Source organism: Dermacentor andersoni, chromosome 5 (assembly GCF_023375885.2).
Source record: "Dermacentor andersoni chromosome 5, qqDerAnde1_hic_scaffold, whole genome shotgun sequence".
NCBI lineage: Eukaryota > Metazoa > Arthropoda > Arachnida > Ixodida > Ixodidae > Dermacentor > Dermacentor andersoni.
This window is the reverse complement of record NC_092818.1, coordinates 197,687,830-197,712,042: the sequence shown is the minus strand read 5'-3', so window position 1 is coordinate 197,712,042 and position 24,213 is coordinate 197,687,830. Positions and strand designations below refer to the sequence as shown.

Sequence of the window (24,213 nt, the reverse complement as noted above, 5' to 3'; positions counted from 1 at the left end):
AGCAAAGAGTTGTTTTGTTCCTATTCAGTGGGCAGCAAACGATAATTTTCAAGCTGTTGTCGAATAGGATGAAAGATGCCTCACTTGTAGTTTTCCTTGTGAAGTCAAAGTTGCTGACCACATTGCGCTGAACAATCAGTCAGTCTGCCTTTTGCTATGCATTGTGGTGCCATCGTGCGGTGGCCACGAGAAACAATTTGGCAGGCGCTGCTGCGCGCCGCGACGGCCGCCCCATGCGAGGCTTGCGACCAAACAAGCAGCGTTTGAGACAAGATCGAAACAACTTGAACGCGCCGTCACATTATTTTGTCATAGTCAGCTAGCCATCGAGCCCGCTAGTGAATGCTTTGTACTTGGAGGTTTCTTCAGTGTGACGAACGGCTGGAAGAAGAGCTTCGGCAACTCTTTACAAGCTCCTCCTTGGCCTGAAACTGCTGCGCCTGTGGCGTAAAGGGAATAAGTAATAAAACAATACGAGTACGCACAAAAACGCATGACTCCAATAGGGCATGAGGTGTAGTTCTTAGGGCGAATATCACATTTCACCACTGCATGTCTTACTTTATGATGTGCCATAGCGCTAGGCGCACATACAGTCACCGACTGTTTATTAGGACCTCACGGGGAGTGTGGAAATGTCCGAGTAAACAGGTGTCCGAAAAAGCAGATTAACCCTTTGAGGGTCGAATTATTTTGAAAAAAGCTTTCCCAGGTGGTCAAATTACTTTATTGTGGATCTTGAATGTACAAAATGAATAAAGTCGGGAATAAATAGTAAAAAGAAATTAAGAACAGTATTTTGGTGTCGGCATCACTCAGAACTGCAAAATGTTCAATAGTATTTCAGAGTGTGGTTCTCCTTGAAACACGGTTCTACGCACAGTGCCTTATCGCAGTCTGCACACCTAAAATGTGTGTCTGTTCTCCTCTTGGAGTGACGAGTTGTGTTGGCGCACACATGACATCTTCTCTGCGTGAGGCTGCCTTGGGCAGAGGTCTGAGGCACCCTCTCGTGTAAGCGCGTTACCGCAGAGAGCGAGAATACCTCGTGAGCGGTGGTGATAAACAAGCTAAGAGCAGCGCCAATCAAGATAGAAATCAACTTTTGCCACCCCTGTAAGAGAGTGCTGACAAAGAGAAAAATGATGTTTCGCGCGCCTCCGTTGCGATCACGCAGCAAAACCGAAACCGCAAAAGGGGTGTTGCCGCAATCTGCGCGACGCGCTGTAGCTAGAATTCTGTTTATCTCCCTAGAAGGTAGTGCAAATTTCAAACGCTTCTTATAAGTCCTAAGAGGTGGCAGCACCTCCCAGTGAGCACGCATCGTCATTATGGCGCGAAATTTCAAACGGAGAGTCGAAACCGTACCCGTACGGCAAAGACCTTGCGGGACAGAAAACTGCCGCTGTACATGTACGGCAAAAACCTTCGAAGGGTTAAGAAAAAAAGAAAAGGAAGGAAATACTTTATTTCCACGCACTTATTTGGGCTCGGCAGTAGGCTTGAAGAAATCGTGAATGCGCTGTTGCACGCTGTTCTGTTTACGCGCAATCAGATAAGCCTGAATCTCGGAGAGGGTCGTACGGTCACCATAGGCGGCTGGAAGCAGTCGCTGCTTGTACTAGCTCTGCATGCGACGGCAGTGTAGCACATGGTGCATTACCTTCCGACTCGGAGTCATCGTCTGGCGGTGCAGCAGAAACCTGACGAATGATCTCGCCGTCATTGAGTTCTGCGCATGTCAGTACAGCATGTCAGCAGCACCTGTGAAACTGTCAAATGAGACGGTGTCCGGAATCGCAATGCAACCGCTGCGCAGGTCCCCGCAGAACATTTTCGGTGTCAGTAGGGAACACATCGGAAGGTGACAAATCCTAGGCCTCCCGGCACCCGCTTGCCAGCATGCCCCAGCGCAATCTGCGCGCGGGCACTGTCGGCGCCATTAGACACTTGACGCGATGTTTCCGTATGCTGCGGTGGATCACCGCTACCTCGACACAGCACACAAAGCAAACACCACCACGCCGTCACCAGTCGCACAAACGAAAAACGTAGCCTACTCGTGGCGTCGTGCACGAAGAAACAAACAAATCAGCTGCTGGATTGTCTTGGCATGGCTTACTAAGCTGAGACCGAAACTGCTGTAGCAATTCTATCGAACCAGGTAGAAACAATGATGATGAGCGGGGATTTGCAGTAGCGCCACTTCATTCAGGCTCCGTTCAAAACAAAAATGGCGTTCAGCAAGTCAAACCATGCACTGGTCAGAGTCGGTGCATGGTGCTCTTGATCAAGTTGGCTCAAGGAGTGTCCGAAAAATCAGACGAGAGGTTGCAAGGTGTCCGAACTTTCGGCAGTTGTTATACATTATGGTCTATGGGGGGAATGGCGGTGCCATGAAGCAGACCGAATAATCGAGCATGTCCGAATTTTTGGAGTCCGGAAAATCAATTGACGACTGTACACCAATCACCACCAATCAGTGCCGACTGGCAGTGGGGAGGCCATCAGCATGCCAAGTTGCATACGTTATTTACCCACATAAAGTGTGTGTACATCTACAAAAATAAAAAAAAAAAAAAATTGGTCAGAAGACCAATATCGGTGATACACTCTGTTTGTGTGGTGCCTGTCTTCCTCTTAGAACGCGCTGTGACGCTGACATAGCAGTCGACCGTGTTTTTTTTTTTTTAACTGATGCATGTACACAAACAACATCGGTATTGTCACGTAGTAGTGACGGCAAAGAACACAGTAGCAATACTGTGAATGACGAAACTAACGTTTATTGGCCGAATGTGTGCCCACAATAACAGGCTTCACTTAAATCACGACGATAGCAGTGAACACAGTCGGTGATCGGTGAAATCGTCGAAAAGCGCGTCAGTTTTTATGAGCGATCGAACGCTTGAGAGTGATCGCTGGTGCCCGCGTGTCTTCCAGAAAGTTCTACACCATTCGCGTCACGCATACATGCAATCAGATTACAGAAGGTTCGGCGACAACAGACAGTGGATAGAACCATCGATAACATTCAAGAATCTTCCGATACATACGGGCGCGTTCCGCGCTGAGCGATAACATTTGTTTGATGGTGAAAAGCGATTACCCGAAGAAGATAAACAAGTATGCGTGTCAGTATGAAGTCCAGATGTCTGGGCGACAGCGAAGGCGCCCCTGAAATGTGTCAGTCAGACAATAAGACGTGCCACTTGACTCCGGAAGATGCCGCACAGGAAAACGAGCCTTAGTACATACCGTACTACATCCCGATTCGCTAAATGAACATAATAGCCTTCTACAAGTAAATATTACTTGGTGCCGAAAAGAATGACAAAACTTCAACTCGTAACGATTGCTAACTAGCACTATCAGCTACTTCCACAGTGCACACTGTTTCCCCCGTCAGCCCGGCAGTGCAGGTGAGCTTGGCTCCCGCAGATAACTGCGCCGACACCACAAGCATTTGCTGAGCGTTTATAAAGCTGCAAGTGTGCACGGTGTAAAGTTGCGAAATGACAATGTTCTAGCGACGGACACACAGAGACGATAGAAAAAAAAAAAAAAAAGAAGAATACACTTTGCGCTTCATTCAACCAGGTCGCGCGAGATCAGAGATTGTTTGTTTTGCTAGCTCAAACACACATTTGCGTACTCATCGAGATTATTCGTATGAGTCAGTAATGACAAAGACAGAGAGGTAAACTGCATATGCCGGTACGTACCTGTCACAAAGTACAGCCCTAATCCAGGCTTCACGGCGCTGTCGATCGCGTTTTACCGATGGAAATCGGAAAATCCGCATTGCTTTGCTGGGAGGGTCATGGGAGTTGCAGCTGTAAACGAGACACAACATTGGCATCGTGCCAAATTTTGATGGTAATAATGTTCGAAAGGCGTTCCGTGCGCGCGGCAGCAAGAATGGCAAGGCTGACAAGTAAAGAAATTTATTGGAGTTCTGGGGAGGACGCGGCTCTCGTCGCGCACCCCGGCTAGTCCCTTGTTGGGACTGTCAGGTCTAGCCCACCAGCCCGGTCATGGGCACGCGGGACAGCCAGGATTTGCTTGTCTAAGGCGAACTCATGCAAACGCGAGTCCCACTCCTTCATGCTGAACTTGGGGTGTCTCAACCCGCACTCCCAGAGCATGTGTACTTGAGTGGAGGTCTGCCTACTGGATGGGCAGGCATAGTCGCGAGATATGTCAGGGTAAACCGTGTAGAACAGCAAGACGGATGTGTGCCTGTCTGTAAGAGTCTTAAAGAGACGGCTAGCGCTGACAAGTGCAGCGCCTGCCACGGCCGTACTCCACTCACTCGGATGAGAGAGTCGAGTCCGGTCGTGCGCCTGCCAAATTGCTTCGGTCCTCAGCCACTAGGGCGATGCGCATGCGCAGTTCGGCGTCGCAAAAGGTGGATTGCCATCTGACTCGCACGGCAATGAAATCATTGGGATATATGAGGCGTAGTGAAAAGCACATCTTTTCATATAAGGATGCACGTGTGCTGCAGTGCTGCATTATGGAGAAAGTCATGAGGCCTTTGCTGTTGCAAGTGCTTATCCTCTGCATGAGTGGATGAAATTTGATTTTATAAATTTTATGCAAAGCAGTACTGAGGTCATGTCATGTTGTCGTAAAGTCACACTGATGCAGTAAATGTTTTTTTTTTTTTTTTTCACTGTTCATACAAACCTTTTATAAGTTTTGTTTCAGATAATCCTGACATTTTTTTTCCTTGTCCCACAAAATCCTGAAATAGATTTTATTGCCCGTGTAAACATCTTGTTGCTAGATATCACGTATTATAATCTGGACCCGTATTCTGAAATGTTCGCCTTCCGCGAAACTATCGCTGTGGCCACGCCTCCGCCAATGGTGCACGCTGATTGACTGTTTTCGCAAAACCGGAAAAGAAACAGCACCATGTAGTAATTCCGACCTTTGTCATTTTAGCGCCATGGTGTCGATGGGTGCTCTCGACATATATTGAAATAATGAACACGTCTTTTGGCGTTCCGTTGGTGGTGGAGTGTAGTAGTTTGTAGTAGTCTTCTTGGTGGCATCTTACACGCATTGTTTCGTGGTGATATTTGTTGATTGATCTAAAATAAAACATTTCACACTTTCTTTTTCAACTTATTTTACCTAAAGCAGCCGTAACCAACCGTAGTCAGTGCTCAGAAACCATACTGCAGCACTGCACTCAGAAACAACACACTCGATCCGCTCTGCACTCGCACGGTGCGCTCTCTTATGCGATGTGTATCATTCGAGAGCGCATGTTGGTAGTGCATGCTGACATCACAGGTAAGCAGTCACTTGATTTATTGAACGGGACTATCGCGGAAGGCGAACGTTTCAGAATACGGCCCCTGTCTCGAACCAATGTAGGTGGCGAGGTCGCCTGTCAGAAGCTGGTTTTTACCCCCTGTGGCTATCTTGGCAGATGGTGGCATCAAAACCTAAACTTTCCTGCCAGATGATCTGTAACGCTTCTTTTTGCATTCCCTCCAGGCTCAGATCGCCTGGTTTACAAGACACAGCTCACTGCTGGGGAGTGGGAGGTGTCCGAGAAGGATGTGAGTGCCTTTTTTCTTCTTTTTTACTGTTATAGACATTGTATAAGCACTTGAAGTTGGTTGTTGTTCGTGGTTGTCAGCATTGCCAGGTGCTTGAAGAAATTGCCACTATCTGCTCAATATGTTTCAGTATTCAGCCCTTAGTCCACCGAGCTTAAAATGAACTGGTTACCATGTGATGACGCCAGTTACCTGCTGTTTGCCGATATCAGCATGTATGCTTATAACAAATTTTGAGTATTTAATGAAAGTAATTTGTGTTGGATGCAACTTCATTGCAACGAGGTGCGCCTGTACTTTTCGTCTGCTCCTTTGACCTTTAGTACACATAAATTGTCACAAGCTTCAAGCATCTCACAAAAGCGAAATGGTGGCTGCACTTTCTGATGGCTGTTGTGTGCTGGCTTATTGCTCAGCTCGCCTCAGAGTCTTATAACTAAATTCAGCTACAAATGGCTTTTTAAAAAGATGAAGCAATTTACGTTGGTTTAAAACATAGCTGCTTTTAACAAGCTAAACAGAGTCGGAGGAGCTGAAAGTTCTGCCAAGCTTACGTGGACTGCTTGGCATTACAATACATGTGCAGAAGCTGTGCCCCCATTGCTTTGCCTTCATAACCACAAAGTTGCCCAAAAATGTAGGAGGTAACTTATTCCTTTTTTTCCCCCACTTTATGGGTGTTGCATGTACAGTAACAACATTTTGTCAATAATGTATTCAGGAATGTCAAGTGAGCATACTCATGAAACAGCAGTCTTGTTTGTACAACTACTTCTCTTTTGCATGCAACACAACCTCAATATTGTGTGTTGAGAAACAGTGGAACTTCGTTGTAACGAAGCTGCATTAAACATGACAACAACTTCATGTCTGATTTATTTATTTATTTATTTATTTATTTAAATACTGTCATTGCCGCATATGGCGTTACAAAAAGTGGATATCAGTACACATAGCAAAGATTGCAGTTTTAACTCTTTCCCTACCATGGGGAAAATAGGTGTTCGTTGTAGATTACATCAGATTTTCTTTTCTGAAGGAACTACAGTGTTTCTACCAACCGGGAAAACCGGGAATTCTCAGTTATTTTGAATAGTCTGGAAATACTCAGGGACAACTCTGGTATAAAGGTTATAAACAGGGATAAGTGCCTCAGAAAGGCTGGCCAACGTTTCGATAGGTGGACCTATCTTCGTCAAAGGCGGCCTCGTCATCCTTGGCGTGTTAGTTTTAAAGGGTTAGTAGAGTGACTTCACATGCGGTTGTTGTCAGTGGCAGCTGGTTGTAAAGGCAGAGACTTCAAAATGAGCGTTGTCGCTCGATGTCTGTAAACGGGCTTTCTAAGATGAGGGGACAAGAACGGGAGAGTGGGAAGGCGGAGAGAAAAGAAAAGAAAGAAAACTAAAAAAAGGAAACAAGGACACCAAGAGTGGAAAAAAAAAGAACAAGAAAAGAAAAAGAAAGGCATAAGGGCTGTTGGGGAAACGGGAGGTTAGGAAGATTCAGGGGTGTCGTTGGCGGCATTGGAAGAGCCGGTCAGGTGGTCAGTGCGCGAGTAACAAAAAATACGCAAATATACATCAGTTGAAAGAACGACTTGAGTAGCGTAGTAGCAATGCGTCGGGTAATTTTGAAGGAGTTAAGATGGTGGCAAGGAGACTGGGGTGCAATGCATGGGGTATCTGGAAGGAAGCAGTATGGTCTTTCAAGGGACGTTAGCTCCAGGAGCTCAACGTAGGTGTCGTCACGGCAGTATACAGAAGTGGCGATACCCTGTGTGGCTGAGGCACCGAAAAAAGTATCCTGGTGTCTGGGACTTTGGAAAACAGTGCAAACAGACACAACTGTAACAGACAACAGAAAATCTACTACCGAAGTGTTCACACAGACACCCACACACCCGCCTGCACACGCACAAAGTCAAACAAAAACCGAACTGGAATTAAGTGATGCATACGGCAAGAAACCTGCCAAACAGAAAAATACCCCACGCAGATCCACCAGCAAAAATACAAACAAATGACAGCCATCGCAGGTCAATAACCCTTCACTGCCACGAAGCACCGAATTCCTACAGGCTAGAAAACACCAAAAAACGTGTGCGCTACACCTCCCATCTGACAATGTACACACTCTGCACAGAGAACAATACAATCCCTAAATGTCTAACACTGAAGGCTATACCAGCTCTAGGAACACTCCCACTACACCATTGTGCAAGCTGGAAAGCAACATTGACAAATGCCTCACTTTCACTTTTGAATATCCCCAAGGAACACTGCGAAGAACCACTCTATGCAGACTTCAGAACGTAGCTCTGACACTGGATGAGAAGAAAGATTTACAGCATTACGACGAAACAGTCTAGAAAATTGGTTCATAAACAAACGAAAAAAGCAAACTTTAATCAAGAAACAACCTTTCAGGGAAACAACCACCTCATGCCAAGTGGGACTTCGAATCTCGAAATACCAGATGTTGCAGAAACTTCCACAAAATTAAATCAGTCTTATGTTGTAGACATTGTAGACATAGACGTGCTTAGCAAGGGCTTAAACTTTTGTCCCACAAACAATACAATAAATGAATTTGAGCTTCACAAGGACCTTTCAGAATTTTCTCGACGAATGCATGTCAGACACTTTTTCGCAGACAACAACACACCAGACACCGGGACTATACCACTTAGAGCCCAATCCACTTGGACTTCCGAACCAGAACAAGCCACAGAACTTGACCTCTATCTTAAACCTGTCAGTAAAGAAATTATAAGCCAATCCAAGACATCTAAGCGGCCTAAAAACATAATTGCTCTGGAGAGTCGTATAATTTCAAATCTTACTTGCCGGAATGACATTGTTATTAAGGAAGCAGATAAGGGTGGAAGTATAGTTATTTGGCCAGTAGAAAAATATAAGCACGAGGCTTACAGACAACTAAACAATGCAGAACATTACTCTAAGCTAGACAACAATCCGACATTATCCTACACACCGACAGTTACCAACAGGCTGAAATCACTTTTGGCTAATGAATCGATAACGCCATCAGAATACTAGGTAATTTCTTAAACTAAGCAACAAAACTGCCAGGTGCTTCTACCTCCTTCCAAAAATTCATAAAATCCCATGCACTGAACTATGTATGCTGCTAATATCCCGGTGCACCCGATAGTATCAAACAACAACACCCCGGCAGAAAGCATCTCTACATTCCTTAACCACTTCCTTTGTGACTTTCCAAAAGCACTTCCGTCATTTGTACAATATACACCTCACCTACTAAGAATTATGTGGGACATTAATACTACAGACACTAGTCCAAAGCATAATTCTCGCAACCCTAGATGTCATGGCCCTGTACACCAACATTCCTATCCCCTATGGTTTATGTTCGATAAAACATATGCTGTCTAAACACAATGCACAACACTCTATTGAAGTCTACTTGTCTCTCCTTGAATTAGTTCTAACACATAACTACTTCGAATTTGAGGAGAGTTACTCCCTACAAATACATGAGACAAGTATGGGTATGCCTTTTGCACCAACGTACAGGAACATATTTATGGGTATTCTAGAAACAGATTTCCTATTGCGCTGCGCTGACAAGCCCCACACATACCTACAATACATTTACGACATATTCATAATATGGGGATATGGTCAAGACAGCCTAAATAAATATGTAGCATTTCTAAATTCTTTTCACCCAACAATAAAATTCACATCAGAATCTTCAACGGAGCACATAAACTTTCTGGACACTACAATATACATAGACAATGGTACGCTAAAGACAACGCTGTATAGGAAACCTTTCGACAAACAACAGTACCTGGTATATACAAGCCACCATCCCAGATGTTGCAAACAAGGCATCATTAAAGGCCAAGCCACACGACTATGTCGCCTTTGCGTTGAAAACCAAGACTACATAGATAGACTCGGATCCCCTTAAAGAAAGCCTATCTAACAGGAACCACCCAAACAGTGCTCTTCAAAAAGCCTACACCGATGCAACCAAACTTGATCGAGCCGAGGTCCTCAAGCCCCGCCATGGGCTCACAAGAACAACACCTCTTCTTACTACTAAATTCTCAAACGCACTCCCAAACGTGAACAACCTCCTCAATAAATACCACCCAATTCTCACCAGCAGCCAGAAACTTAATAAGATTTTTCCCGTCCCGCCCAGAGTAGCCCACAGACGCAACACTAATGTTAAGGATGTTCTTGTGCATGCCAAACTACAGAAAAAGAGGAAGTTGGGAACTGGTCCCTGTGGCCGCCCCAGGTGCTCTACATGCAAACATATTCAATCTATTAGTACTACAGTGAAAGCTTGTTAATTCGACTTCCGTTAATTCAGAAAATCCGATAATTCGACCTTCGCGCCTGGTCCCTACAATTATATATAGGAGTCTATGGGACGAAACTCTCGTTAATTCGGACGGGTTCCAGCCCACCTCGGATAATTCGGACGATTTCGGGCAGCCACCGAGGCTCAAAAACGAAAATACGGCAACCGCGGCACAAAAGTGATACCCAAACCAACGCCTCGTTGCCCAAACGCAGCATCGCCATTGACATCAAGTGGCTGAAACTTGGCCAATCCAATCCAGTTGGCTCGACTTGTGGCCGGATGGGTGCTTTTCCTTGTTTTTGCACTTTTTGCATGTGTCGGCGTTATCGACAGGGCCATTTTGTCGCTTTGTTGCTGTTGGTGCGCTACATCCTTGCACGCTGTTTTGTCGAGGACCGCTGGATTTAGCGCAGCTCAGTTATTGAACTTTATTGGTGCTTTTCTGTTGTGCGCCCATGTCACTGCATTCTCCGCCGATGGCAACGCCGGCGAAGCGGCCGAAATACGAGGCGAAGGACTTGGCTACCAAGGTGGAAATTTTGCGAGCCCTGAAGGACGGACTCTCTCGACAAGAAGCCATGAAGAAGTATGCGTGAAAAGAAGTACCTTGAGCACGTATGTGAAGAATGAAGAACAGATTCTTGAGGCGTTCGAAAGCGAGAAGTTTCGAGCGTCACGAAAGCGTCGGCGAACAGCAGCTCATCTAGAGTTGGAAGAGGCTTTGCTTCGGTGGGTGATCGACTCGCGTAATGCAAATCTGCCATTGAGTGGACCCCTCATCATGGCGCAAGCCGAGAGGTTTGCAGTGGTGATGCATATCGATGCATTCAAGGGATCGGAAGGGTGGTGTGTGCGCTTCAGAGAGCGACATGGCCTCGTTTTTAAGACTGTGTGCGGCGAAAGAGGCGCTGTCAACGAAGACGTTGCCAACAACTGGAAGAATGCTCAGCTGCTCGAACACATCGCCGCCTACGATCCAAATGACATATTTAATGCTGATGAAACAGCACTTTTCTTTAAGGCTTTGCCAGACAAGACTGTGACCATGAAAGGAGAGCCGTGCATCGGTGGCAAAAGATCCAAGGAACGCGTCACCATTCTTTTAGCCGCCAACATGACAGGAACAGAGCGCTTGCCACTTGTCGTCATTGGAAAGGCACAGAAGCCACAGTGCTTTAAGAACATGCCTGCTCTTCCGGTGGAATACCGAGTGAATAAAAAGGCCTGGATGACGTCTGAAATTTTTCGTGGCTGGATGCAGAAGTTAGACCGACAGTTTTCCGCAAAGAACCGCAGTGTTAATGGTGCTGGACAATTGTAGTGCGCATAACAGTGTCACCGGACTGGACAACATAGAAGTTGTTTTCTTGCCGCTGAACACAACATCGGCCCTCCAACCGATGGACCAAGGCATAATTCAGTATGTCAAGACCAAATACCGCAGGCGCGTGCTGGAACGGATGCTCCTGTGCCATGAAGTCGGCAAGCAGTACGACGTGAATCTTTTGAGCGCGGTCAACATTCTTGCCTATGTTTGGCACAACACGCCCGTGCACGTCGTCGCCAACTGTTTTAGACACAGTGGCTTCGTTGTGTGTGAGCCTGGCGATGATGCAGTGGCCGAAGTGTCACTAGATGACAATGGAGATGACTGCGAGGATTTTGGAGTTCTGCCGGATGCGGTGACACTCGCTGATTACGTCAGCATTGATGATGGCGTTGTTACAGCTGGCTCGCTTACCGAAGAAGGAATTGTCAGGGACGTGCTGCACAGCAAAGATTCTGAGGAGGAAGAGGAGCTGCGAGAGGAGCAGCCTCGGCCCCCTCGCACTGTGAAGGAAGCCGCGGGGGCCCTCGCTGTGTTGGAAGAATTTTGTTGGGACACTGCAGACAGCATGTGAGCTGCTAAGCACCTGGAAGGACTTCGTAAAATAGTATCCGCGCAGGTTTCTGCTCGAAAGCAGACGAGCATCCTCAATTACTTTGCGCAGTAAAGGTTTGTTGATGAAAGTCGTGCATTTATTGTTTTTGTTGTCCGCTCGATAATTCGGACATTCGGTTAATTCGGACATAATTTACGGTCCCTAGAAGTCCGAATTAACGAGCTTTTACTGTACAGTAAAAAGTATGGCGCTCAATTACTCACACAAGGTAACTTCGAGTTTCACCTGCACATCAAGCAACATAGCATACTGTGTAGAATGTGGCACTTGTAGCAAACAATACATAGGTGAGACTGCACAACAAATTCATACCAGACTCAGCGGTCACCACGCAGATACAAAACACAGTTTACCTAAAGCAGTAGCCAGCCACTTCAATAAACATGGTCATATATTTGAGAAAGCAAAGCTCTATATACTACAAACAAATTTTCGTTCACCTCCCGAGAGGAAATATACGAAATCATATTTCATACACAAGTTTAAATGCCTACACCCGATGGGTATTAATTTGGCACGTGGAAACTTAGAATCTTTAAAAGCTGTAGTGTAAATCTGAAATTCTCATAGTATCATCAACCAAGGCACAAAACACATTGTGCCACCAGGTAACCTTAATTCTTAACCTTACCTATTCTCCACTTCAAATTTTTCCCTGCCTATTACTCAGTTTCATATACTCTCATGTTCTTGCGTTTATATCAACTGTACGATCCCTTTTCTCATGTACACTTGCCCCCGCCCGTTTTTACTCATGTCACCCTCCTATTTGTTATTCAGGTTTCAGTTCCCCCCCCCCCCCCCCCTGATTTCTTTGTCTGTTTTTTATTATAATTTCTTGAAAAACCCTCACCAACACGTTCCAAAACCCCTGATGCCAGGATACCTTTTTCGGTGCCTCAGCCACTTCTGTATACAGTCGAGCCCGACTATATAGAGCCCGTTTACATCGAATTTTTTTATATATCAAGCAATTTCTGGACATGGTATAGTTACAGTGAGTATGTATAGCAAAAATTATGCTTACATCGAACAAAAATAGCAGCGACTCCTGATATATAGAACGTCAAGCAGCGGAAAAGTGCGCCCAGATGTTGGCTTTCCCTCGCAGTGCCGGGAAAACCCGGCGTTGCGGCTCCATCCAACCGGTCTCCCCACCGTGACCGTGCTACCTCGGACGAGCCGTCGACACTCTCCTGCAAAAAATGATCCTGGCCCGCCCGCAGCGCTTGTTCAGACAGCCAATCAGAGGCTCTTGTGCCCTTGTCGTGCAAGATGGTGAAAGTGCGAGTTGTCTCGCTGCTTTTCTGGTTCATTGTGCGTGCGCTTTGTGGACCTTCTCCCACAGTGTTGCCGTGATGAAGCGGCAGAATTCGTTGTTCGTCGTGAAGCTCGAAATCATAAATCGGGTCGAGTGCGGCCAGAAGTCGTATGTCCCCGCAGCGTGCAAGATTCCAAGGAGCACGCTCAGCACGATCTTGAAGAATAAGGGGTAGATTAGGGCTAAAGCGGCCAAACTCGTGACCCAATGCCCTTGGCGCCCGACGCGTACGCACGGCTGTCTACGAGTGGTTCATCTGAAATTGCTTCAGCCGTGCCGGCTTCCGCGTGCTCGGTGATGGCTGTAAATTCTGATGAACGTGACGAAGCCGTTGCCGGTGCTGCCGAAGTTTAGAGCGAGCTGTCAGAATTTCCGGAAGCTGTTGACGAATCAAGGATGGACGAGTTTGTGAGTGCAAATGATGGTGTCGCGACCACGGGAGAGCCCGAAAACGAAGACTACATTGCCGACATCGTACCGAGCACAAGTGAAAGTGGGGACAATGAGGAAAGCAACGACGGTCCTTTGCCCACATCCTCCGAAGTAATTGGTGTGCTCGCACTAGTCCGGTGCTTCTGAGCGAATGCGGAAGGTTGCGGCCTCAGCTGCTCCAATTCCTTAGACAACGTGGAGAAGTGCGTGCGTCACAGGCAGCAAAATTCCCCAATCAGAAGAAAATGCAAGACTATTTCATGCAAAACTACGCTAGTTTCATCAATAAAGTGATTTTATAAATAGTATGTGCTTTCATGACACCCAATTATTTAGCAGGCTTATATCAAATTATGCTCTATATCGAACTGATAGGCGCTCTTTTGCGAGTTCGATATAGCCGGGTTTGAGTGTACCGCCATGACGTCACCTACGTTGAGCTACTGGGGCTAACGTTTCTTAAAAGATCAGGGAAGCAACCCATGCATTGCACCCAGACTCCTTGCCGCCATCTTAACTCCTTCAAAATTACCCGACACATTGCTGCTATGCTACTCAAGTCGTTTTTTCAAACAGTGTATTTTTGGGTCTTTTTTGTTACTTGTGCACTGACCGCCTGATTGTTTCTTCTAATGCCACAAGAATATGCCACCATCGACACCCCTGAATCTTCCAACCTAACAGATCCTTGATAATACTCAGACTCTAAAGAAGCATGCAGAAATTACACGGCAGGTACAATCAACAAAGGGGCGTTGCAAATCCTCCTCGAGGCAGGGCTTCCGAATGAAAAGATACTGCATATGATTTTCTGGGTGCTGGGTCACACCGGAATAGAAGGTAACCAGAGGGCCGACAGTCTAGCTCGCGAGCTCACATACCGAGTGGGACAGTCAGTGGACCCGGATACCACTATGACGGTGGAACCAACGCACGCGGAAATACTAAACCATTACTGAGGCAAAAGGACAATATATCCACCACCCCACCCATCTTTAACACAATGCGAAGCAGTCGGCTGGCGAAGGCTGCAGACAGGAACATTCTCCAATCTACACAACCTACATAAAATGTTTCCCAGTCAATACAGGGACACATGCCCATGGTGTGGGGCCATCCCAGCACTATATCACATCATATGGGAGTGCAGAAATAACTTCTCTTTCCACAAAGAAAAAACACCCAGTGCGGAACAGTGGGAGGGCCTGCTTACCAGCGGCGTGCTCACAGTTCAAAAAGGATTGGTGCAACACGCTCTCAAAGTGGCCAGGCTCAGCGGTGCTCTGGAATAGGGACGCCGACCACTCAAGACGACGGAGACTTAAGTAAAACATGAAGACCTCTGTCAGCTGCTGAAAGCTGTAAATAGAGCATTAAAGTATTTCCTTCCTTCCTTCCTTTCTAACCTCTCACTTCCCCAACACCCCTCATGCCTTTATTTTTCTTTTCTTGTTATTTTTTTCCCTCTTGGTGTCCTTTTTTCCCTTTTTTTAGTTTTCTTTCTTTTCTTTTCTCCCTGCCTTCCCACTCTCCTGTTCTTGTCCTCTCTTGTCTTAGAAAGCAGGCTTACAGATGCCAAGCAACAACGCTCATTCTCTTTGAAGTCTCTCCCTTTACAACCAGCTGCGACCGACAACAACCGCACGTGACGTCATTCTACTAACCCTTTAAAATTAACACGGCGAGGATGACGAGGCCGCCTTTGACAAAGATAGGTCTACCTATCGAAACGTTGGCCAGCCTTTCTGAGGCACTTATCCCTGTTTATAACCTTTATACCACAGTGTGCTATTCCATCACTCAGCCCCTTTTTTGATCAGGAAAAACGCAAGGAATTTGTGTTTCTATCAGGGAAAATTAGCTGTAATTTTATTGAAAGGGAACGAAAAGTCGTGCTAATGCTGGCTCGAGTAACAGAGAGGAATCGTAATGAATCGTCTTTATCATGCTATCGTGGACTGGAGAAGTTGCCAGTGTACAGTCAACGATAGATTTTCCGGACGCCCGATTTTTTGGACATGCTTGATAATTCGGATGGCTTCGCGGCACTGCCACGTACCCTATAGAGTCAATGTATAAGAACGTCTGAAATGTCAGACTCAAGATTCCTCCACAGTCTGACTGTCTGCATTTTTTGGCTGTGATCACAGGTCCGAAATGGCATTAATCAAAGCCACCATTGCCGCCATTCTGATTATCTCGCCGCCTCGAACCGGCGCTGTCGCATGCAAGCAGCCGTAGCCACCACCGTGACAAAGCTAAGCCTTGCTGCTTTGACATTCTCTATTAAGCTTCTTACCATGCGGTGCCGTGTTTTCATTGAAAGAATTTGCAGCTGTCAGAAAAGGCATTGACTCCGCCTTTGTATGTAGCAAGTATGTGACGCCCCCTCGGACATAATCTTGGTTCGCCCGCCAAGCTCGGCGGCCTGCTATAGCTCGGCAGGCAACACTGGTCACCGCACCACAATAAACACCGACGAGCACGGCAGCTCGCCGGTCAGTAATCATTCAGCACCACCACGCTGCGGAGCGTACGTCTATCGGAGGGTGCCAGAAGCCCTCCCTTGTTCACGACCCGGGGTGGATCGTGACATGTAATCCTCGCGATTGGCTTCGTAGCGCGGCATGCACGACACATTGCATAATACTGTTTTCTGAAAGTCCGTTTCACCCCAATTCGATAATGTTGCGGGGGTGAAGCATACTCAAAACATTGCGGTGAAGCTTAACAAGCATAGGAATGGGCAATTTTCATGGGACTAGTATGTATGCCTTAATTATACTCGCATGCATGTTCTGTCTCCTGTCACAGTACGAGCACCGATATGCCTAATAGGTGTACTGGCAGTCCTTCAGAGCTTTTTTGTTCATGCCTGCAGTGATTTGAGCTCCTAAGGGCACTAAAGACTTTCATTCATTCTTTCGGAAGTTTTCACGGCCCCTAGCGAGTCCAGGCATTGGTTGTGCAACCAATTGTTGTACAACCAGACATTGGCTGTACAACTGACCAAGAGGATGCTTCAGATAGTCTGTGGGGCGAACGTACAGCAGAAGGAGGACGAGAACAGAGAGGACCTACGCATTGAGAAGTGAACAAGAAAAAAGTGTGCCGCTGCTTCTTTGAAGGAGCCTGAGCTCAAAAAACAAAGTGTTGGCTGACGCCGAAGTGCAGGTGTCCCTCATCCAAATCAAAATAAACTCTTTAAAGCAGTGAAACCCAACACTGAGGTGTTGTGCGCAGGCTGAAAGTATGTCAAGATGGTTGAGGTTGACTTTCCAGCTTCTGAGAGAGAATCTCATTTGTGACAAAATTCCGGTCTCATGCCAATGAGCTTGCTATCAGTTGATAGAAATAGCTCATATTCAAAAATATTTGCTTCTATATGCACCTCCTTTTTATTCGTATTTGATAATGTTCAACTCCATTTTAATGGGTGTTACCATTCTTTTAAAGATATTTTATTCGCTGTGCATTTCACTAACCCCGCTCTTCTATTTTCTTTTTGTATAAAATAAGCACTACCCCTTACTATTCAAACTGGATTAAGTTGCTTTATTTTTTAACATGCTTACTAGAGAGTGACAGCATCGAGTGACATGGTGTCAGCCCATCTTTACATTAAACAAAGTTTGGTGTCACTCAGGGAATTTTGCAAAGGCACCCGGGGGGAACCTGGAAAACTCAGGGAATTTGGAAATGTCAACTTGGTAGACACCCTGAACTACTGCACGCAACATTTCATATAATACATAAACAAAAAGCAGAATGAATGTGCTTTTCAAGCATAACAGTTTTATTAACAAGATGTATGTCATAAAGAAGATATAAATTGCCAGAATCAAGATTGTGGGATAAAATTGGCCCAAGTTTGTAAAGATTGCATCTACTAAAAAAGAAATGTAACAAAAATTATGAGATATAGAAAATATATTGCTGCCTGATAGGCACTATCTCCGAACGGGTATTCCGCTACAAAAATCTTACTGCAAGCATTACAGTTGGGCATGCCAGGCTGCGGCTGCCGACGTTCTGGGCTGGTTTGCGTTGTCGTCGCTCTCAGAGTCAAAGTCCAACTTGAAGTGCGCGTGTTGCTCCTGGAGGCGGTCATTTTTGCTTTCTACATCGACTATCGTGAAACTTTGAAGCGCGTTCAAAAATTACCACTTGGAGGCAGAAAAGTGAACTACTTATAAAACAAAAATATAGTTCTGAACCAGGCCAGGGAAGCAGCAAAGGCCAATGGCTACCTGGACTGAGGAGGCCTTAGGTGAAGAAAGAACTCTTTCTCACTGATTGGCATTGTTAAATGTTCGTTCTCTCTCTCTCTCCTCCTTCACGTCCAATAGTGCAGTGTGTCTGTGGATGGCGTGGAAGGTCTCGAACGTGGCATTTCAAGCCATCGATAGCAGCTAACGATGCCCAATGGGTGCGGCGGGGAAACAGTTAAAGGGGCCCTGAATCCCTTTTTGAACATAGTAAAGAAACATTGCTGATCTGTTAACAAGGCTCCTGTGAACATGTGAGCTAAATATTATTGCACTGCACATAGCGGGGAATTAACAATCTTGTGTCAAAAGCACTGAACAGACACTTGCTCTTGCATCTGCAATGTCATCGAAAGCTGATTGAAAGCAGTTGGCCAACTAGTGCTATTGGCTGATTTCGTGATTGCGAAAACGGGATTGCAAAAAGCTTTTGTGGCGTGAGATTTGTGGAACGACATGCCTTAATAGTGAGGCCATTCTTTGATTAGTTAGAAAAATGTCTCAGGGTCTCTTTAAAGGATGATAGTTCAGGTATTCGTCATAAACATATATTTGTTAAGAAACAATTTCGATTTAGATTATATCCGAGTTTGTTATATCAAGGTTTGACTGGGTTTTAATTGATTAGTCCGTATTAACAGCCTGGGATGGTAGCACTGCAATGCCTCTGTAGGATTGTCTACAAGAAGGCTTCTGGGTCTGCAGTACACGCTGTAACGTAAGCATGCTCTCACTTCAGGTGTGGGTGGACGAGAGCCGGCGACTAGTCTACTTTGTGAGCCTCAAGGACACACCCTTGGAGAGGCACCTGTGAGTTCACTTTGCTTTGTCATATTAGTGCCTGCCCTTATTGTTGCTTACCAGAGAACAAGACATATAAAAAGAGTGTCAAGCTATGAAAGCAATGGAGAGTGCAAGGGAGGCAATTTGTTCTTCCAGCGTAAACTGATAAACTGATTACTTATTGGCATGGAGAGTGCGAGTAGAGCACTACAGTCCTCCAATTTTGCACTATGCTCATCACTGGGCAAGAGTAGGTGCTCCTAAACAACAAAACCTATTTCTTTATTATGGTGTGCTGCGATTGTGGTGTCCAGTACAAATTCAGGGCATCACAGAGGCTTAAGAAATGCCTAGAAACTGAGCAACCTTCAAGGAAATGAGTACGACGTGAGGTCTCAAATCCCTTTACAGCACAGCACGTATCATATGCAACATGCTCTACTGGTTGCCTTTTATTCCTGCCTCGTAGTACACTCCCTGTGACCAAAGCACAATTTGTTACACACCAAAAATGTGAAAATTGGCAGTGCTTCACAGGCTCTGAGATGGTTGGCACGTGCATCACGTTGCCTGACCTTGGATGCTATGGCCACTGGCTTGGCAGGGTGGACAGTGTAGTGCATCTCATAATCATATTGTGGTTTTGGCATGTAAAAACCCAGAATCTAATCTGCCAAATGGCCATAAGCTTGTGGGATTTCTGAACTGATGCATCATATGAGTTACTAGTAGCATTGCATGCTGCCAGATACAGTAGAATCTCGTTCATATGTTTGGGAAAAAAATGTGAAAGAAATGTGTTGACTGAAAAAGTGCACTATCCAAAGCCATTAAAAAAATGGCAGTCTCAACTGTAGCTGACATCCATGTAAAGCGAAGCATTGCGAAATTTTTTCAGCACAAGATGCTGGTGTGTGCTGAGCTGGTAGGACCCAAGCGGCCTGAGATGAGTGTTGCCATTTTTGGGGTTTCGACAAGCTTACGTTGGCGCTTCTAAAATTTGGCTTTCTTCTTCGAGCTTCTTCAAGCGGGGAAGTTTTTGTGCCCACGCGGCCTGAATCGTTGTGGCACGAGATGCTGATGTTACCAAGCTGGCGGGGCCTGAGCGACCTGAGACGCATGTTTTAGCATACATAAATGAGAATATGAGCTATGTTGCAGTGTTTGGCTTTGAATGTGGATTCATTTCTGTCTGCTCAAAAGGGGTGAAACCTTCCTGTTTTAGCCCTACCAGCTGCTGTTTTATATAACCAGTCTCAAAAAATGGTAGTGGTTGCCTGTTAAATCTTTGTTATTTACCTAAGACGAGAAAGTGTGCAGAAATCTGGTTGGATTTGGCATAAGGAAAGAGCTCTTGCTTCAGTGGGTATTGCCATGTTTGTTGCAGCACAATTTCTGGAACAAGTGTTGGGCAGCTGGTTCAATTAGAAAGATAGTATATGCACAATACGGACTCCAAACACCATTCACATGTACAGTGGATGGGATGTGATTCATTTGGAACCGAATAGGTTTGTTGCCCCGATTTCAAAACTATATTAACAAAAAGCACTGGCCTCTGTGTTGGTACAGTACTGAATAAAATCCTGCGCCGATCAGTTAAACATGCACTGCGGTAATAACTAATAAGGCTGAGAAGACTTCAAAATATTGCACACAAATTTTCTCAAAGCTTTCCTGAAGCAGTGAAAAAGATGTTCACCACATGCACTAATTATTATAAGAATGCTTGTTTTATTACTTTATTTCTAAATAAAGTGCCATTCATCTTTCATCTGTACAATTTGTGCTGTTGCTGCAAGGTTTTGTTTTGTGGTTCCATTAGAAGAAATTGTTTTATTTTTAAATTTTTATTGTATCTTCAAATACTGTTGGCCGTCTTGGCCGTAACAGGGTGGGTACAGCAGGTTTGCACAAAACGTAAAAAATGTAAACACTTTACAAACGTAAATAGGACATGAAGCAATGAATGTTGGAAATACAATGCAAAACAAATAATGAAATACAAATACAATAGTTTGGCTAAGAAATACATGTTTCTAACATTGTGACAGTGATATTGGAAGCAGCATAAAAGAAAGACTATTGTATGTATTTCTAGAATAGTGTGACAATGTTTGCACGGCACCACTAAGATTAAATTTCACAAAAGGTTTTTAACGCGTTCCTCAAAGATTTTAATGCTACTTGACTGCAAAACAGACGCCGGCAAACTGTTCCATTTCTTAATCGTTCGCAGAAAAAATGAATAAGCGTACATGTCCAGATATGCTTTTGGAATTGAGAACATGCAATGATTGCTTGATCTGACGTTTCTAGCCTGCCTGGGAGCAAGATAGGGTGTGGTTTGAATATTGAAATGGCCTTTTGATAACAAAAAAAGAAATTTAAGTCTAGCCAACTTCCGCCGTTGAGCCAGTGGAGGCAAATCAAGCAACCGAAGCATTTCGGAAACAGAGTCAGTACGATAATACCAGGAAAAAATGAACCTTGAAAATTTTCTCTGTATCTTCTCAATGCGGTTTATTAATCCTGATTGAAACGGATCCCAAATGACACTGGCACATAATGTGTTGTAACACTGCAGGTATGTGGTGGGCCTTGATGGCCAGTTACCGGTGTCAAGGCTGACTGAGCCAGGGTACTCTCACAGCATCTTCATGGATCAGGTAGTATATTTTGCTTGAAACTGCTCAGAGAAGCTCATTTACACACAACTAACAGCAAGAGCCGTTTTCAAGTGGAACTCCAGCAGAACATACGAAGGATCATTTTCAGATGCATGGGGTGGTCTAGTATTACTGGCAATGCCCAAGAACAAGAGAAAGAGGAACAGAGGGCTTCATTTTTTTAAGGTGCCACTGGATAACAACTTTAGGGTCACATTTTGTTAACATGGATTAATACCCAAGAAAGTGAATGGCTGATTGTCTGTTACCGTAGCTAAACTATCTTCCTTGTACAGAGTGCGCCTGTCCGTGTCTGCTATTATGTTAATCTCTTGCATGTAGACTTCGGCATATAAGATGTCAGAGCTTGCCCCACTGAGCACTTTTGCTGTTATACTTTCCTTGAAAAAGAGGACAGTCTAATTGAAGGGGCATCACCGGAGACTCCTGTCTCATTGCCTTATGCAGGGGTGCAGCATGTTTGTTACGGTCAAGAGCAGCCTGAGTGAGCCACCCTCGAGTGCTGCGTATGGGCTGAACCACTTGGAAGAACCATCATGTCCACCATCTCCACGCCTTCTGGCAGTCTTACTGGAGCCATCAAGTGAGCATTAGCGATTTCCGAGCGATTAACAGTTGCTGTAACTATGGGTACTGTAGTTGCTAAAGAATTCCTGGCCAATGGCAGGTGTGATAGAACACAACAGGAGCGGTTTGCCATTCTGTTTTATGCCATTGTTCTGTTCTCTGACTGGAACTAATGCCATGTAATTGTTGTTTTCATTTGTTAAGTTCAACAAAGAAGCTTGGGAAGAAGCTAAGGATTGTGCAATGAATAATGGAAAGAAAATTTACAGGTGTAATGTTAACAGACAAGACAGCAGCAGCCGATAGTCGAGTTTAACGGGCAGAAATGGAGTTGGGCAGGTCGTGTAATGTGTAAGGCAGATAATTGGTGGTCTGTTATAGTCGCGAATGAGCGAAATTGAAATGGGAAAGGGACACAGGGTACTGCAGCATTGTAACCATACCACCACTGACAACAAAGAACAAGTGTTGACTTCTGTCGATTCGTCTATGGGGTTGGATCGAGATGTGAAGGTACAGGTTACCAAAATAGCACCAAAAACCGATTTCGAATATATTTTTTTTGAGGTGGTCAAATTTGCCGTTATTCAAATGTTACACAAGTTAACCTCAAGCTACAAAAATCTCTTAAAAAACATGCGTTACAATCGAGTAAACATGGCATATGCTGTTTGATTAAAGCTTGGTAAGCTGACATAGGTGGTGATGTTTTTAAACCTCGCTAGGTCTTTTGATCAGGTTTGATTGAGGACACAAGAAAAAGCAGCATCTTTTAAATTTGTTACACATGGCTTCTTACATGTCTCAGGCATTGGGCTCATCTGTAGATTAGAAACCTAATAGTATTTGGTTTGTGTGTACAGGGAGGCATTCTACTGACACACTAGTATTTGATCCCCAAGTGCTTTATTTGTGGTATATAGTGCACAGGGCTCAGAAAGGGCCTACACTCCTGCTTGCTATTTTAGCCTTGTGACATACCGTATTTACCTGAATCTAGGCCAACCCCTGATTCCAAGCCAACCCCGAATGTCTGAAGCCAGAAGAAATTTAAAAAACTTACATCGAACGTAGGCCGAACTAAAAAGTGAGAACAGCGTTCACAAAATGAAAACAGCATTTATTTAATGTAAACATGCCGAGCTCACTGTATGTTAGCATCGCTGCTAACCTCGTACACTTGTGTATGCACGCAAGCTTGCGTCCACACTACCACGCATGTGCAGAAGGCTGCATGGCTTGTACGCGTCGAAACGCAGTGCGATCTCTGTGAATAACTCCTCTTTGTTATCGCATCCTTATCTTCCTTATCGCTGTCATCTCCTCGTTGCAGCACACTCAAAAAACTTTTCCCGTGGCCCCCTCTAACGGCGCACGTTTTTCTCATCGATGCTGAAGTCCCACCCGGCTTGAAAGTTTCGATGCCTCTGTGGCTAGCACAACTTTTTGATTGAAAGCGGCACTGTAACGGCATCAGCTGTTTGGTGCCATTACAATGATGCCGCGCTGCACGCCGATACGACACAGGTCAAAATGGCGATGCCACTTGTGTACTTCAGTTGGCTACTGGCGTGACTAGTAGCGGCTGCGATACTGACTTTTCTAGATGGCACTAGCTATGCACCACATTTGTCATTTTCAATTACAAGCTGGTGTGTTTTTTAAGATCCTCATGTCTAAGGTGACCTTAGATATTGATACCTGATCATCTGAAAAAAACTGTCAGCCTAGATTCGAATAAATAGAATAGTTTTCAAATGTCCTCAAGCACATTTCGGACTGTTAGTATTTATTTATTTATTTACATACCCTAAGGGCCCCTATGGCATTACATAGGGGGGGGGGGGAATTTACAAAATCCAAATTTGCGTCACATACAACAGAAAAGAGAAAGGCACGCACAGAAAACCGGCACATTGTACAGCTGCGAAAAAAAAAAGGGGGGGGTGAAAAACTCATCACGGCTGATTGGTGCCTCTGCCATCTTTGGACTTTGCTAGAATACATGTGTTCGAAATGCAAAAGAACCTCATGAATACGATCCCATTTTGTACAATTTCCCAGTGCCAACGTTCATGATTCAGAACATAAAAAATGATGCAATACAGTTATGCTTCTTTTTTTACTGGTTAATACGTTCTCGGAAGACAAGCTCTTTTGGCACCAATGCTCCTTACATCACCGAACTGCGATTGTATGATAAGTTTTCTGGCTGCTAGATCCACAAGAAAAAGCATGAGGCATGCACAATCGAAAGCAGTAATA

The 24,213-nt window shown here is 45.1% G+C and overlaps 1 protein-coding gene across 6 annotated transcripts in view; it reads left to right on the top strand.

The window, feature by feature from the left end:
- Positions 1–24,213, top strand: part of LOC126531823 (dipeptidyl peptidase 9-like) — a 156,604-nt gene that overhangs the window by 93,676 nt on the left and 38,715 nt on the right. For all 6 annotated transcript variants that reach the window (XM_050179557.3, XM_050179559.3, XM_055071505.2 and 3 more), the window contains 4 exons: positions 5,515–5,579; positions 18,648–18,718; positions 21,279–21,360; positions 21,829–21,964. In XM_050179557.3, the coding sequence (XP_050035514.1) occupies positions 5,515–5,579; positions 18,648–18,718; positions 21,279–21,360; positions 21,829–21,964 (354 nt within the window). The remainder of the gene's footprint in view (positions 1–5,514; positions 5,580–18,647; positions 18,719–21,278; positions 21,361–21,828; positions 21,965–24,213) is intronic.